This window comes from Bos indicus x Bos taurus, chromosome 7 (genome assembly GCF_003369695.1).
Source record: "Bos indicus x Bos taurus breed Angus x Brahman F1 hybrid chromosome 7, Bos_hybrid_MaternalHap_v2.0, whole genome shotgun sequence".
NCBI lineage: Eukaryota > Metazoa > Chordata > Mammalia > Artiodactyla > Bovidae > Bos > Bos indicus x Bos taurus.
In genome coordinates, this window is record NC_040082.1 from 44,637,872 (window position 1) to 44,655,105 (window position 17,234).

The following is a 17,234-nucleotide window of genomic DNA, read 5'->3' on the forward strand; positions in this document are numbered from 1 at the left end:
CCATTACAACAGACTTAACATTAGCATGCTGAAGACTGAAAAATAAACTATCATCAGCAATTTCCAATGGTAAACATAGTCCAAAGTATTTAGATACCAAGACTGTTATTAGATAAAGAATTTGGCATCACTACTGGAAGATATTTTCCAAAGCTAAGAATATTAAAGATCTTACCTATATATAAATTGGATCTGAATTCCACATTGTGGTCTCTTACTGCCATATCTTGTGCTTCTAAGAGAACCTTAAACAAGGAAAAGAAAGGCATTCATATGGCTGACCTTAAACTAAAACAGAATTAAATTTCTCATTTCTTGTTGTTATCTCTGTATGACTGCTAATCACACACTTTCCTATTATAGTCAATTTTAAAAAGAGTATCAAATGATAACAGTACTAAGGAGAATGGATACAGTGAGTTTCCTTCCTCAGACAAGAATTGCAAATGCAAAGAACACAGTCGATACTGCTAAGTTTTAAATGGAATGTGTAAGCTGTAAAGGAGGAGATAACAGCATCAGCAGCAGGATCAACAGACAGCAGCAGCATCCCTGGTAATGAGCATTATGTCTTTGAGTCACAGACTTTGTCAAAAAGTTCAAGAAGCTCAAGAGCTAAATCTTACTGAAAATTCTTCAACTTTGGATCCAAAATAACAATTAACAACATCAGACAAATAGAGAAAATCATACTTGAAAATTTCCTTTAAGAATTATTAAGTTTAGGGATTTCCCTGGTGGTCCAGTGGTTAAGACCCCAAGCTTTCAATGCAGGGGACTCGGGTTCAATCCCTGGTCAGGGAACTAAGATTCCCACATGCCAGATGGCACAGCCAAAAAATAAAAACAAAACAAACAAAAAAGAATTATTAAGTTTATTCTCCACAAATATTTTGAATTAACTTTCTCCAGAATACATTTTTTAAAATAGGACAATAGTTGTGAGAAATAACAGAAAGCAGATCTTTTTGTCCTTTAAAGACGAAGAATGTAGTACAAAGCTGGGTACACAAAATACTTAGTAATTGCATTCTGAATGGAAGTACATAAGAGGCATTACCAGAGAGCCTCTTAGAAGTGTGAATCCAACAATCTCAGCTATTCAACTACTAAATTAGAAGATCTGACTTAATGTGAAAATTAACTGAAGTACAGAAAATAATGCTGATTTCCCCAGATGTCCTCAACTCAGCCTTCTGAAACAAAACACTCATGTGCCTAGAATGAGTCAGCATAAATACCAACAGTATATTTGCACCAAGTCAATCAGCTGCATTTAGAGCTAGAGGGGTCTTTAGAAATCATCCAATTCAACCCCATCTAGTTTACAAATAAGAAAAATGGAACTAGACAAGTGCCTTGCCCATAATCACAACAGAAATTGTCAGAGAAAAGATAAGACCAAGTCACCAGAGTTCCAGTCCAGTTATTTTTCCACTCAATTAGTTATAAAATCCCAAGCTCTCAGTTGTGGAATTGACAAAAATTTTCCTGAAATAATGTATCAAGACCCAATAATTTAAAATAAAATGTATATAAATGACTTTGTGGTACAAATAAAAGCATCTCAGGAAAAAGAATACTTAAAGCACAGAACATCCCTAATGTATAAGAACATCCCTAACGTATAAGAACATTAATAAAACTGAGTACCCTAAATCTGTATAATATAAACTCTGCACTTAAATGAGGTAATTCTGGATTTAGGCGAAGCTTACTAACATCTGCAAGACAACTATGTGCTCTTTCCCCACCAGTCTTAGTTCACCTCTTTAATTATCTGGGCTCCTTTTTTGTCACTGAATTCCAGTTGAGCCAGAGCCTGGTCAATTGACATTCCTCGTATCTGGAATTAAAGGATAACAGACAAAGAGAAAATAAATAAATTGGTTTACAAAGTCAGCATTGCCACTTCAGTGAAAAGTAAAAGCCTTACATAATCCAAATAACTTCTAAAAATAGCTAACAAGTTACATGTTAATTAAATCTCAGTAAAATTAGGGAAAATTTTTTTCATTAAAAATAAAAATAGCTAATAAATGCAAAGGAGAAAAATACACATTTGAGAAGGTACACCACCACTCTCTTTAAGTTAAAATCAAATTTAAAAATGTCAACCACTAACCTGGATTTTAATAGTTTTAATAATAAAAGAGAGCAGACATGACAAAGAAAGATGACAAGCTGGCAAGGACCCTAGTAGGCATAAAAGGCACCTCATTCTCCAACGGAATAAATGTATTATTATACATGTATTTGCTGCCTTTGCTTTCTCTCATATATAAATTTTGTTTTCTGGGTAAAAAACTTAAAAGGCACCAGTTTTGAAACAGGTTGAATCAGCTTTTACAGATATGTAAGTTTGCTTCCTAGATTCTCTGTTCTTGATGCCTTTGTTCTAAATATCTATGAATCCAACATGATTGAGATTCTCAGGAGGTAAAAACTGAACAAAATCAGTTTTTGTTCAGAGATTTTGTTCAAATCTCTGAGCTATCATTTTTGGATTACCTACCAAATGTCTGAAAATGTAATTATATTCCTCACTTTTTGGAGAAAACAGGGAAAGTTTTTTTTTGTTTGTTTTTTGGTTTTGCAAATACTAGGATAAAATTTGAACCTTCTTTCCCAAAGTATTATATGGTAATAGTCACTTTAGCTTACCAATTTCGCCAAATACCACATCTTGTCTTTGCTGTACTTTATTTGTCTTCGACAATGGTAGATTTCCTTACAAACAGGAAAAAAAAAAAATTAAACAAGCCTATCAAAATGACAGCTGCTGCTAAGTCACTTCAGTCATGTCCGACTCTGTGCGACCCCATTGACGGCAGCCAACCAGGCTCCCCCATCCCTGGGATTCTCCAGGCAAGAACACTGGAGTGGGTTGCCATTTCCTTCTCCAATGCGTGAAAGTGAAGTCACTCAGTCGTGTCTGACTCTTCGCGACCCCATGGACTGCAGCCTACCAGGCTCCTCCATCCATGGGATTTTCCAGGCAAGAGTACCAGAGTGGGATGCCATTGCCTTCTCCGAAAATGACAGTAACACACTATTAATAAAGTTTTTACTTTCTAATGCCTAGTGAAATGCTGCCATAAGAAATAAAAACATTATCAAGAATATGGAGACTGTTTTTTCCCTATTTAAAGCTATATTTTTCCAAAGTCTCACTATGTTATAAAGATTACTAAGGGAAAAACAAACTGTAAAATGGCTAGTTTGTGACAATATTTGCAATGCTTCTATACAGGTGAATAGTAAAAGACTTAAATGAAAGTATTTTAAAAACATTTAGCTGGCTAAAAGAACAAAGCATACAAAAACAAAAAAAGTTTCTTGTTAGTGAGGAAAACAATGGAAAAACGGATAAAACAGCTATTTTTGTACAAAAACCAACACTGTGGGTGTCTGGTGAAGAGCATAGGTTCTAGAATCAAACTACCCAGGTTTGAATCCCCCCTCTACCATTTACCAACTACAGAACCCAAGGTCCTTCACCTGTTTCTGGTTAAGTTTCTTCTTTAAAATGAAGATAATGGTACCTAACACCTAAAACTATAATAAGGATTAAATAAACTAACCTATATGAAATAAGTACTCTACAGTGCCTAGCACATGGTAAGATCTTAGTAAATATTAGGTTTTTATTATCTTCTATTTATAGAGGGTAGCTTCATCCCACTGAATTTTTTAATCAATCATCCATTATACAATTTATAGTTCATAAAGCATTTTTCAAGCCCTTTATTTCATATGATCTAACTCTATGAGTTGGGAGAGAAAACATTTTATAAATCTTTACAAAATGAAAATCAGAGAAATCAAGTGACTTGTCCAAGATAGCAAAGCTTGTAAGAGACAAAGCTAGTGCCACCCAGGGAAGTACGTGAAGGGCCTTATGCAATGTCTGGCAGGTCTATCTTTAAAGTTCTCCTCATGACTCTAAAACCCACACTCTTTCTACAACTACCCCACACTGCCACTTAAAATCAGAAAAACGTTTTCAAGGCAAGTAACAGCAGAGAAACCGCAGAACTTTTTAAGGTTCTGAGCCCTGCTAGAAGTTTACAAATGACTTAGAAACACCAGCTAGTCTCAAGTGGCGATCTTTCAATATGTGGCAGATTTCAATTCTGTTGCAGTAGAAGCTGACAGGCTGAAAAGTGTAGCAACAGTCTAATTACATTTTCAGCAATAGTCTGTCCTGGGGAGCACAGGAGAGGAAAGAACTGTCATGACTGATAATATTAATCTGCAAAAATTAATACTCAACAAAATCTTTTATATAGAAACCTTTCAACTCTTGGTTTCCCATGGTGAGATACTGTTAAACCTGAATTGTATATAATCATCTTCAAATATTAAAAAAGACACTGTAATCCTGGCAAAACACTGGGAAAAAAGGAATCAAGTGTTTAGCAGAAAAGGTGAAAGTTATTCAATCATCATCTTCTAAAACTAAAAAGCTCAATGTTTACTTGAGGCAGGTGCACTGTCTAAGCGCACTTTCCAAAGGTAAACCAGATAAAGTCTCAGTAAATAAACCTACCATGGCAAATAGATAAAGTGGCAAATTTCAGGTCAGAAGGCCTGGTTAAATATCATGGCTATTAATTAACCTACACAGTAAAATTAGGTAAAGTTACATTAGAATATAATGCCCAAAACAGCTATTCAAATAAAGTAAAAGTCTAAATTATGAAATGTCTAAACCAGTAACTTGTAAAGAAGTTTATTTTTAAATGCAAATAATGACACAAACAGCAACAAAAAATGTTACCTAATGAAAGTTTTAGAGTACAGAGGATCCACATTAATGACTCATAAGAATGACATATGATCAGTATGTCAATTAATCCACATATTAAAAACATGCCTCTTATAGAAGTGACTGTTGAAACAGTTTTGATACAGTCTCACTTACTAAGTTATTTAACTTAGCTTTCTTCAAAAACACATAAAAAGTCAAGCTCAATTTAACAAGGTATGACTATTTTGTATGTATATGTATTTTTAGAAGTCTTTAATTTCTGACTTACTTTCTTTACCAGGATGAAGTCACATGTAAGATACAGTGTCTACAGGAGCCTACACTGCTTGGATATTTGTACTAGCTAAATTAGGAAGACAATCTTAAAAATAAAGGAGTGGTCTAAACTGGTGACATTCATTTTAAATTACTACTATAGGATTTATTCATTGCCCCATCTACTGTTATTTAACTACATATTCCAAATGCTGAAGAACAGAATGAGATAGAATGGTAAATATTATCTGGCCCTCTTTTAAACAAGAGGTAATACTAACTTTCTAAATGTTTGCAGCTAGCAGACTGAAAAGTCTAAGAGACACTGCAAATAATGACACAGTGTGTAAACTATGTGGCTAGGTGAGCAAATTATTCCCTGTTAATAAGCAAGGTATTTATAGTGAAAAAAGTGAAAGTCGCTCACTCTTGTCCGACTCTTTGCAACCCACTGGACTGTAGCCCACCAAGCTCCTCTCTCCATGGAACTCTCCAGGCAAGGATACTGGAGTGGGTAGCCATTCCCTTCTCCAGGGGATCTCCCAGACCCAGGGATCAAACTCAGGTCTCCTGCATTGCAGGCAGCATTATAAACAGCATTAATAATTATGGATGTGAGAACTGGACCATAAAAAAGGCTGAGTGCCAAAGAATTGATGCTTTGAACTGTGGTGCTGGAGAAGACACTTGAGAGTCCCTTGGACTGCAAGGAGATCAAACCAGTCAATCCTAAAAGAAATCAACTCTGAATATTCATTGGAAGGACTGATGCTAAAGCTGAAGCTCCAATTCTTTGGCCACCTGATGCAAAGAGCTGACTGACTGCAAAAGACTCTGAGGCTAGGAAACATTTGAGGGCAAGAAGAGGAGGAGGAGAAAGAGGATGAGATGCCTGGATGACATCACGACTCAGTGGACATGGGTTTGAGCAAACTCTGTGACAGGGAAGCCTGGTGTGCTGCAGTCCATGGGGTCACAAAGAGTCAGATAATTTAGTCATAACAGATATAACTGATACACCAAGATCAATTTACCAAATACTAAAATCAGAAAATGTTAGGGTATTTTCCAAAAGGATTACTTCCTCAAACAAAATCTGTGCAAAATAGAGAATTAAATTAGGTTTCTCCAAAGTATCCATATAAAATCAAACCAAATGTCTTCATACAGGCACTTATATTATAGGAAGAGTATATATGATGCAAAAGTTACTCAAAATAGTTTCAGTAAATTATAATATATAACAAATTATCTCACTGACATTGTTCTTCATTTGCTAGAATTAGGCATATGATCTACTGTTAACTATTTGAATTTTGCTATTTAGGATATAGCCTGAAGAGTGTTTAACACACTAAAAGACTGGATACTTTTTGGTACTGGTAATACAAAATACAAAATTTTGCTTTTAGATTCTGGACCTGGCAAATACTATTATGATTCCTTTATTTCCAATCAATATCCAAATCCAAAGAGCTCAAGCAAAGAAATAAAGAAAGCTCATTATACAGAAAATATTTTATTGATATTTGTGTATTTCCCTGGTGGCTCACTGGTAAAGAATCCACCTGCCAATGCAGGAGACATTGGCCCAGGAGGACCCCGAATGCCTGGGGCAACTAAGCCCGTAAGCCACAACTACTGAGTCTATGCTCTAGAGCCCATGCAGTCTAGGGCCTGTGCCACAACAAAACAAGCCACCGCAAGGAGAAGCCTGTGCCAAACTAGACAAAAGGCCACGCAGCAACAAAGACCCAGCACAGACCAAAATAAATAAATATCAGTCAATAGCTTAAGCCATTCTTGCCAATCTCACATATTCCATTATAAAGCCTCTTGGGAGTCAAAAATCAGTCATGTCACAAGCTATTAGCTCAGTTAGAGTTAAGGTGCCTATTTAGGAGGTTAAGAATTAGTCACTCAGTTGTGTCCAACTCTTTGTGACCCCATGAAGTATATAGCCTGTCAGCTCTGTCCATGGAATTCTCCAGGCAAGAATACTGGAGTGGGTTGCCATTCCCTTCTCCAGGGGATCTTCCCTAACCCAGGGATTCAACCCCCAGTTCTCCTGCATTGCAGGCAGATTCTTTACCATTTGAGCTACCAGGGAAGCCCATCCAGGAGGTTAAGCCAAAGCAAATAAATAAGAAACAAAACCAATCTTTTTAACTACCAAAAAGATAAACCTAGAACATTTTCTGTATCAATGAAAAAATCAAGAAAATTGCTGTAATTTTTTTCTTAATATGGAATACTAAATCACTGCTAGCTACACAAGAGTAAGAGTGCTTTATCAAAATGAAGAGATCAGTTATAGCCACAAACTTACAGCTGGTCTCCGAGGTTCTCCAGGCAGTTGTGGAGGATAAACAATTTTATTCTTCTTCTCCCATTTTCGAGATATTTCAAGAGAAGCACTTGTGTGGATATGTGATTGAGGTAAAATGCTGTGAGATGAAAAAAGCCTGTAAAGCAAGAGACACTTAGAATCTTCTCCACATCTATTTTCTGAACATCAGCTCCATTTTGATGGAAACTATTTAAGGATAACAAGTGGGAACATTCTGGACATATTTGTTAACAGAGAGCGCTATTACATAAAATACCACAAACAGCTTGTAGTGTACTGAATGCTAGGAAGATTGAAAAGTCAGTAACTCACATTAAGTCAAATAGTAAACATATTATAATGCCCAAGATATCTTATCCTTACTGACCAATAAACACTTATTTTTTTAGGGACTTTCTCATCATATATATATATGATATACAACATTATGTAAGTTTCAGGTGTACAACATAATGAGTCACAATTTTTAAAGGTTACATTCCATTTATAGTTATTATAAAATTTCGGCTATATTCCCTGTTGCACAATATACCCTTGTAGCTTACTGATTTTATACATAGTAGCTTGTACTTAACCTCCTACCCCTGTTTTGCCTCCCCCTTTTCCCTCTTCCTGCTGGTAACCATCAGTTTTCTACACCTGTGAGTCTGTTTCTTCTTTGTTATATTCACTAGTTTGTTTTACATTTTAGATTCAACATATGTTATACAATATTTGTCTTTCTCAGTCTCACTTATTTCACTAAAGATAATTTAATTGAAGTTCATCTACATTGTAGCAAATGGCAAAATTTCATTCCTTTTTATGGTCGCCAGTGACTACTGATCTGCTACTGTAAGTCATCTCAGTCCTAAAATGGATTTAAAGACACACCAGATCCCTGACATGATCTGAAGAATTCCTCAACTTTGTTGAATAATCAAGACAAATAACATCATTTTGTAATCCCTAAGAAACTAATGCATAAAGGTGGATTTATATGCCTCCTGATGTAAAGACACCACCTACCATCTATGAAGTAGTCTTTCTGTCAAAAACAAACCTGAATTAATCCTGACTCAATACAGAAAAGACAGACGGGGACACCTGTTAAACAACAAGAAGGGGATACGCTCAACAAAATCGGAGCTGTACTGAAGTCTGTGACACCAACAGCCCACTTTCTTCAACAAACAAATCACAAGGAGAGTTTTTAAAAAGGAGCTGAATAAAGAACCTACATACAGATTATGAGAACTAAGAAAAATGTTAACGAGTGGACTTTTTAAGTTTGTATTTAAGTATTTAAACTAAAAAAGGACAAAACAGACGAAAAAAAACCAATTTGTCCATTTTCCCCAGCCGTCAACCCAAGAGGTTGCAGTGTCCCGCAACTATCAACCTGTTCTCTGTATCTGTTCTGTATCTATGAGCCCAGTTTTACTTTTGTTTTGTTTTTTAGATTCCACATACAAGAGAAATCAAATGTATTAAGTCTTTCTTTGTCTGACTTATTTCACTTATCACACTACCCTCCAGGTCGTCCCTGTCACAAATGACAAAACTTCATTCTTTTTTACAGCTGATTAATACCTCTGTGTGTCTTTATGTATTTATATATATCACAATCTCTTTACCTATTCATCCACTGATGGACACTGAGGTTGTTCCATATCCTGGCTACTGTAATGCAGCAATGGATAAGAGTGTGTATACATCTTTTCAAAGCAGTGCTTTTGTTTTCTTCAAAAGTAGAATTGCTAGATCATATGGTAGTTCGTTCATTTTTAATTTTTTGAGGAATCTCCATACTGTTTTCCACGGTGGCTCCACCAAGTTACATTCTCACTAAAAGTGCACAAGGTTTCCCTTTTCTGCAGATCCCTGCCAACACTTCATTGTCTGTATTTTTTTGATGACAGCCATTCTAACAAGTGTGAAGTAGTATTTCATTGTGGTCTGGATTTGCATTTCTCTGATGATTTATGATACTGAGTATCTTTTCATGTACCTGTTGGTCACTGGCATGTCTTCCTTGGAAAAATAGCTATTCAGATCGTCTCAGTTTTTAATTTGATTGTTTGGGGTCTCTTTGCTATTTAGTTATATGAGTTTGTTGTATACTTTAGACATTAGCCCTTTATCAGATATATTACCTACAGTTGTTTTCTCCCATTCAGTAGCTTGCCTTTCCATTATGTCACTGATTTCCTATGCAGAAGTTTTTTAGTTTAATAAGGACCTACTTGTTTATTTTTGTTACTGCTTTTGGTGTCAGATTAAAAAACATTATTGCCAAGACCTAGGTCAAGGAGCTTACTGCCTGCTTTCTTCTAGGAGTTTTATGGTTTCAGGTCATACATTCAAGTCTTTAACCCACTTAATTTTGGAGTATGGTGTAAGACAGGATCCAATTTCATTCTTTGGCATGTGGCTGTCCAATAGAGACTATCTTTTCCCCAACATATATTCTTGCTCCTTTGTCCTAAGTTAATTGACAGAATATTTGTGGGTTTATTTCTGGGCTCTCTATTCTGTTCCACTGATCTGTGTGTCCATTTTTATACCAATATCATACTGCTCTAACTACCACAGCTTTGTAATAGAGTTTGAAATCAGGTAGCATGATGCCTTTAGCTTTGCTCTTCTTTCTCAAGATTGCTTTGGTTACTGGAGTCTTTGGAGGGTCCATACAACTTTTAAAAGTGTTCCATTTCTGTGAAAAAACGCCACTGAAAAATTCTTTTTAATTTTTTTACTTTTGGCGGTGCTGATCTTTGGTGCCGCGTGGGCTTTTCTCTAGCTGCTATAAGCGAGCTACTCTCCAGCTGCGGCGCGCAGGCTTCTCATCACGGTGGCTTCCCTTGCTGTGAGGCACAGGCCCTAGGACACGTGGGCTCAGTAGCTGCAGCTCCCAGGCTCTAGAGTACAGGCTCCACGCTCGTGGCGCTCAGGCTCAGTCACTCCACAGCACGCGGAGTCTTCCCAGGTGAGGCATCGAATCCGTGGCTCCTGCACTGGAAGGTGGATTATTTACCAGTGAGCCACCAAAGAAGCCCTGCCACTGAAATTCTGAAAGGGATTGCATTGAATCTGTAGACTGCTTTGAGTGGTATGGTCATTTAACAATATTAATTCTTCCAATCCATGAACACAAAATATCTTTGCATTTATTTCTATCTTCTTCAATTTCTTTCATTAATGTCCTGTAGTTTGTAATATACAAGTCTTTCATCTCCTTGGTTAAATTTATTTTTAGATATTTTATTCTTTTTGATGACATTATAAATGGGTTACTTGATTATCTGATAGTTCATTATTAATATAAACAAGTTTTTGTGTATTGATTTTGTATCCTGCAACTTTACTGAATTCATTTAATAGTTTTTTCGGAGTCTTTAGGGTTTTCTTATCAAATGTTATCTGTAAATAGAGTTTTACTTCTTCCTTTCCAATTTGGATACCTTTTATTTCTTTTCTTATCTAATTTCTGCAGCTAGAACTTCTAATATCATTTTGAATAAAAGTGGTTATTTGGATACCTTTTATTTCTTTTCTTGTCTAATTTCTGCAGCTAGAACTTCTAATATCATTTTGAATAAAAGTGGTTAGAGTGTATGTATATCATCATCTTTGTTCCTGATCTTATAAGAAAAGTTTTTAGCTTTTCACCACTGAGTATGATGCTAGCTGTGGACTTGACATATACGGCTTTTATTATGTTCAGGTATGTTCACTCAATGCTTGCTTTTTATCAAAAATGGATACTGAAAGTTTTTATCATAAATGAATATTGAATTTTGTCAAATGCTTTTTCTGTACATCCATACTGAGATGATCATATGATTTTTTTAATCTTTCATTTTGTTAACGTGGTGAATTGCATTAACTGGTTTGCATGTGCTGAACCATTTTTGGAATTGCAAAGTGTTGAATACATTTTTAAAATAAATCCCACTTAATCATGGTCTGTGATCTTTTTTTTTTTTTTTTAAGTCTGGCAAGGACTTATTAGGAAGCTTATTAGTCACACTGAATAAAAAGCCAAGAACAGAAGAAGTGAGATCTCTAAATTTCTGCCACTGGGCTTACAACACTAGTTAGAAGCTGATAAACATTAAGGATATCCCAAAGGGAAACATATCAAAGTCCCATCTTGCCCCAACCAGGATGCCCACAAACACAGAAACAATGCCATTCTCTCCTCAGACCGCTTACCTGGGCAACAGGAAAAAAAGACCCTCTCAAGCTATTAAGCAACATCAGGAGATTCCTGCTCTTCAAGCTATAACGTGGGACACTGTGCATGACTGACAACTCCAAGCTGAGCAACTTGACAAGAATGTTGAAAGATGACAGGGAGAAGGAGCAAGCAGGGACAAGTATTTCTAGTTGGAGACCCTCCTGATGGTTAATACAAACACAATGCTGAGGCTTCAAAAAGTTTACCGCAGCCCAGGAATAGTTTCCATTTTAAAAAACAAGTCATAAAATAATCCTGCCACAAAGCAACAAGACACTTGGGATCCCATGGCCACATAAACTGGGAAGGCAGGCATTATCCATGGCTGCCAGATACTGATCAGCCCAAGACCCAATTTCTGTAGGGCCCTAGAGAACCACGATTGTTCCCTGCTACCCACACAACCCTTCCTGGGGGTGTGGTACCTTCCACAGGCCAGGTTTCTGCAGCAAGCCCCAAAGACAAAGCTTGGCAGAGGCTGTGGCAGCCAACTCTCTTTGAAGCCCCATCTCTCTTTGTCCTTCCCAACAGGATGTCATACTTCTTCAATGACACAACGCCTCTATGGGAGTCTTAGCCAGACCTTAGGAAATAAAGTGTGTCTGTGGGGTTACCTGATGGACCCTGTGGTCAGCTGGATTGGCTCATGCTTCATAATTGTAGATGGTCATCTCATGTGAACAAAGCTCAGTCCATTCTCCTCTCAGGCCAATATAAAAGACCTTTGTGGTATCAGCTCCAAATTTTTTTGAAATATGAATTGAGAGATGACAGATATTTGAAAAATGAGAAATTTCTGTAGCATACTCTAATTCCCCTGTAAGATCCCAGTTCAGACTAAAGGTCTGATCTGGCTCCTTGTCTCTATCATCAAAGGACATCTGTGGAATGTTCCTGTACAGTCTCATCTCAGAGGGGTGTGAGTCATCATTGTCTCCCATTATAATGATGCCCTTGAGCTTGACATTGCCAGTACATGGAATATTTAACATAAGCTCTTCATCTGCATCACTTTCAACAAACTTGGAGCGGTCAGTCAGCTCCTCCCATGGCCTAAAGACGCCAGGGCCGCTGCCCTCATGGCTCTCCTTGAGGCACTGAGACTGCTCCAGGTCAAAGAGCAGGTACAGGCCGAAGGTCAGGCCGCGCTGCTAGGGGGGCTCCTCCCGTTTGGCGGCGCAGCAGCAGCCGTCCCCACTATGGCCATGCGAAAGGGCAACTCCACTGCCCGTGCGTCCCCTCAGCCTGCCGCTGCCGCCGCTCCCCACCACTCCTCTATAATCCTTTTAAAGTACTGGTGAATTTAGTTTGCTAAGAACTTGAGGATTTTGCATCTGTGGTCATCAGGGATATTGGCCTGTAATTTTTTGTGTGTGGCACATTATTTGGTTTTGGTATCAGGATAATACTGGCCTCATAAAATGTGTTTGGAAGAATTCTGCCCTGTTCTATTTGGGGGGAGAGTTTGAGAAGGACTGATTTTAATTCTTTGAATGTTTGGTAGAATTTACCAGGGAAGCCATCTGGTCCTGGACTTTTGTTTGTTGGAAAGTTTCTGATTACTGATTCAGTCTCCTTGCTAGTAATCAGTTTGCTCAGATTTTCTATTTCATTATGATTCAGCCTTATGCTTCCCAGGTGGCGAAGGGCTTGGTAAAGAATCCACCTGCCAAACCAGGAGACACAAGAGACGCAGGTCGATCCCTAGGTTGATAAGATCTCCTGTAGGAGGAAATAGCAATCCACTCCAGTGTTCTTGCCTGGAAAACTCCATGGAGGGAAGCCTGGTGGGCTACAGTCCATGGGGTTGCAAACAGTCCAACATGACAGCACACACACACACATAGATTCAACTCAGCCTGAGGTTACGCGTTTCTAGGAATTTATTCATTTCTTCTAAATTGTCCAATTTGCTGGCATATAATTATTCATAGTAGTCTCCTTTTTTTCAATATTTTTAAAGTTTATTTATTTATTTTGGCTGCACTGGGCCTTCACTGCTGTGCATGGGCCTTCTCTAGTTGCTGCAAGTGGGGGCTACTCATTAGCTGCAGTCCGTGGGCTTCTCACTGCAGTGGCCTCTCTTGGGCTCTGGGTACGCAGGCTTCAGTTGTTGCGGTGCATGGGCTTAGCTGCCCTGCAGCATGTGGACTCTACTGAACCAGGGATCAAGCCCATATCCGCTGCAGTGGTAGGCGGAGTCTTAACCACTGGACCACCAGGGGAGTCCCATAGTGGTCTCTTAAGATCCTTTGTATTTCTGTGGTATCACTGTCACATTTCTTCTTTTCATTTCTGGTTTTATATAATAAAGTCCTCTCTCTTTTTTCTTGTTGAGTCTAGCTAAAGGTTTGTCGGGTTTGGGGGATTTTTTTTTTTTAATCTTTTCAAATAATTAGCTCTTAGTTATCAGTATTTTCTCTTGTCTTTTTAGTGTCTAGTTCATTTGTTTCTGCTTTAATTTTTATTATTTCCTTCTTTCTGACTACTAACCTTGGGCTTCATTTGTTCTTCTAGTTCCTAGAGGTGTAGAGTTAGGCTGTTTCTTGGAAGATTTTTCTTATTTCTTGAGGTAGGCATTTATTGCTGTGAATTTCCCTCTTAGAGCTGCTTTTGCTGCATCCCATAAATTCTGGTATATTGCATTTCCATTTTTCTTAAGGTATTTCCTGACTACTTCTTTGACTCATTGGTTATTCAGTAACATATTATTTAATCTCCTATACCTCCTCCCATAGACACACTGAGTCTACAGCTACATATGGAACAATATCTTCTCTTAATTATAAATGTACTATTCTCAAAACAAAAACAAAAGAGGCACTTTAAATTCAAAGAAAGTCTATTTCTATTTTGTTATGTTTACTTTAAAATTATGACATATCATCATGTGTCACTTAAAAAAAATTCTGTTCCTTGATAAAGACTTATACCTGACAAATAAAAAATCAACTAATAAGATAATGCACATCACACAATACAGGTGGAGAGTCTTCATAAAACTGTAAACTGAGCACCATCAATTAACATTTAAGCAGCACTTCTGTGTCTTGTTTTGGCTATTGTATTTGTCAAACTTTAAAATACAGGCAATTAACATTTAAGCAGCACTTCTGTGTCTTGTTTTGGCTATTGTATTTGTCAAACTTTAAAATACAGGCAACAAAGTGTGTGTGTGTGACTATACAAAGAAAACAATTATGTATTTGAATATGTATTTATAACAAATCAACAATATCAGCACACATCTGCTGTAGATCTTTGAAGCAAAAATGTATTCTGTTACTAATAAATTTGAAATTAAAAGCAAAAAAAAAAAAAAACTAAAGGCTGGCTGGATGACAACACATCAAGTACACAAGAAGAAAATTATATCACAGCAGTAGGAGAGGTTGGCTCACAATCTTGTCATAAATCCCATGCCCACCATGGCAACCCATAACTGAGAGGGAACTCAACACTCAGAGCTTCTCTCTGAGAAATAAAGGGTTCAAACTCCACATCTGGCCCTGCAACTTTTAAGACACACACTTGAGAGATGAACCCCCAAAACACCTAATTTTGAAAACCAATTGAGCTCACGGCCTACAACCCACAAGCCGGAGACAATCAAAGAAACACCTCTTAAAGAGTCAAAATCAGAAACTCACTCACCCCAATGCTCAGCTCAGAGACAGCCAATTTCCACACTTACAATAAAGGAGGCTCACCTGCTTACATTAAAACTTCAGCCTGAGGATTTCCCCAGCAGTACCACGGTTAAAACCGAGGTCTCACTGCAGAGGGTTCAGAGGCTCAATCTCTGGTCAGGGAACTAAGATCCCACAAACTATGTGTTATGGCCAAAAGTAAATTTAAACGAACAAACAAACCAACCCTCAGCCTGAAGGGCAAGTTAACACACACATTTAGGAGCCTGCTGCAACACTCTCCAGGGAAGGAGCCTGGTAGGCACCATCTTTGCTCTCTCCTTTACCATGCTCCAGAGAACCAGTATCTATCTCCCAGAAGAGAGCCTTTATATGCATCTGGTACCCCAGGAGGTAACTCTTGATTGTCTGGCTCTGGAGGTCAGAGGAGCTTACGTTCCTGTTCACATGGAACTGTAGTAATAGGTGTCGCCCAGAAAAGAGCTTATAACCCTGTCTGGCACCATGAATTTTATGACCGCTGCCAGGGGACACTTCTACATCACTTGGCTCTGGTAATCAGAGGCTTAAACTTACTTGTGGGTCCCTCAGGAATGTAACCAATGGCGAAAGAGTTCTTAAACAGTTGCCACCCCTGGGACACAGCAAGAGGCAACAGACCTTTGAGGTCTGTCTTTCTATGAAGGTGGCCTACTAGCTAACCATCCTAACTGGCCTGGAGGCAAGCTTCTAAGCAAACAATACATATCAAGGGGCTGACTGTAATCCTTTCCAAAGTTGGGGCTGGTGGTGGGGAGGTTGTAGACACTATCTTAGCACTCATCCTCTGCCAGGCTACAAAGCACCAGTGTCTCTGGAGGGGAGCTTTACACACGTCTGGTATAGCTTCTGCAGCTGACGTCCAAGGGATGCCCCTTGATCATCTGGCCCTCATGGTCAGAGGGGCTTGTGTTCTGGGTCTCATGGGACTGTGGCCATTGGGGAAGGATGGTTCATGGCAGGCCACCATCCTCAGGTGACTGCACAGAGGCAGACCAAGGCACACTCCTCAGTCTTTTTATGGAGGAGACCACACTGCAGTCCTGGAACTTTTGATTGAGTGAAAAGCCTTAAGTCTGCAACACATTAGTAGCCTCTGAAGCAGCTCTCAAGAATGCAGGCTGGGGTCTTCCCTGGTTCCCAGTGGTTAAGACCTCATGCTTCCAATGCAGGAGGCACAGGTTTAATCTTTGGCTGGGGAACTAAAATACTACATGCCTTGCAGTGCAGCCAAGAAACAAAACAAAACAAAAAATAACGCAAGCTGTAGACATCAGCTTGGAGCCCTTTCTCTGCCTTACTCCAGCTTACCAATATCTTCCCAAAAAGAAGCTCATACACTCATCTGGAGAGAGTATCCTGATTTTTGCAACCACTGCCCAGAGGACAGATCTCCTGGCTCTGGGGGCCAACAGGGCTTACCTTTGTGGCCCCCCAGAACTGAATATATTTGCATACTTATAAATTTGCTGCCTGAGGGTCTAGCTTCCAGTCAGACTGAATCTAGGTGCTGAACTCCTCTTTGGAACACTATTCTCGGCACAACCTCAACAAGTGGGAGCCATTTGCCACTTGTGCAAACACAGAAGTTTGAAAGACAAACAAAAGCTGTGGCAGGGATGAATGAAAAGTTTCACCTCCTACATGAGGCCACTCCTTCAAGACTGGGAGAAGTGGTTGTTTCTTCTACTGTATAGAAACCAACACAGAGAGTCAAGTGGAATGAAGACACAGAGGAATATGTTCCAAATGAGTTAACAAGATAAAAACCTCACAAAAAATTCTTAAGGAAACAGAGATAAGTAATTTACCTAATAAAGAGTTCAAATTAATGGTCAGCAAGATGCCCACTGAATTGGGAAGACAAATGGATGAAAAGAGTGAAAACTTCAACAAAGAGTGGAAAATATAAGAAAATATACAGTCCATGGATTTCTCCAGGCC

At 38.4% G+C, this 17,234-nt stretch overlaps 1 protein-coding gene across 4 annotated transcripts in view; it reads right to left on the minus strand.

Annotated features, from left to right (window-relative positions):
* The window catches only part of MRPL22 (mitochondrial ribosomal protein L22), a 38,399-nt gene that overhangs the window by 8,851 nt on the left and 12,314 nt on the right, over positions 1-17,234 (minus strand). Inside the window, exons 1-5 of one of the 4 annotated variants that reach the window (XM_027545859.1) lie at positions 12,216-12,297; positions 7,359-7,494; positions 2,665-2,730; positions 1,769-1,846; positions 176-245 (exon numbers count right to left, since the gene is read on the minus strand). In XM_027545859.1, coding sequence (XP_027401660.1) covers positions 176-245; positions 1,769-1,846; positions 2,665-2,730; positions 7,359-7,494; positions 12,216-12,256 — 391 coding nt within the window. In that variant the 5' untranslated portion in view covers positions 12,257-12,297. Of the gene's footprint in view, positions 1-175; positions 246-1,768; positions 1,847-2,664; positions 2,731-7,358; positions 7,495-12,215; positions 12,298-17,234 lie in introns of those variants that run through there. The other 3 variants (XM_027545857.1, XM_027545858.1, XM_027545860.1) reach the window with 3 other exon arrangements.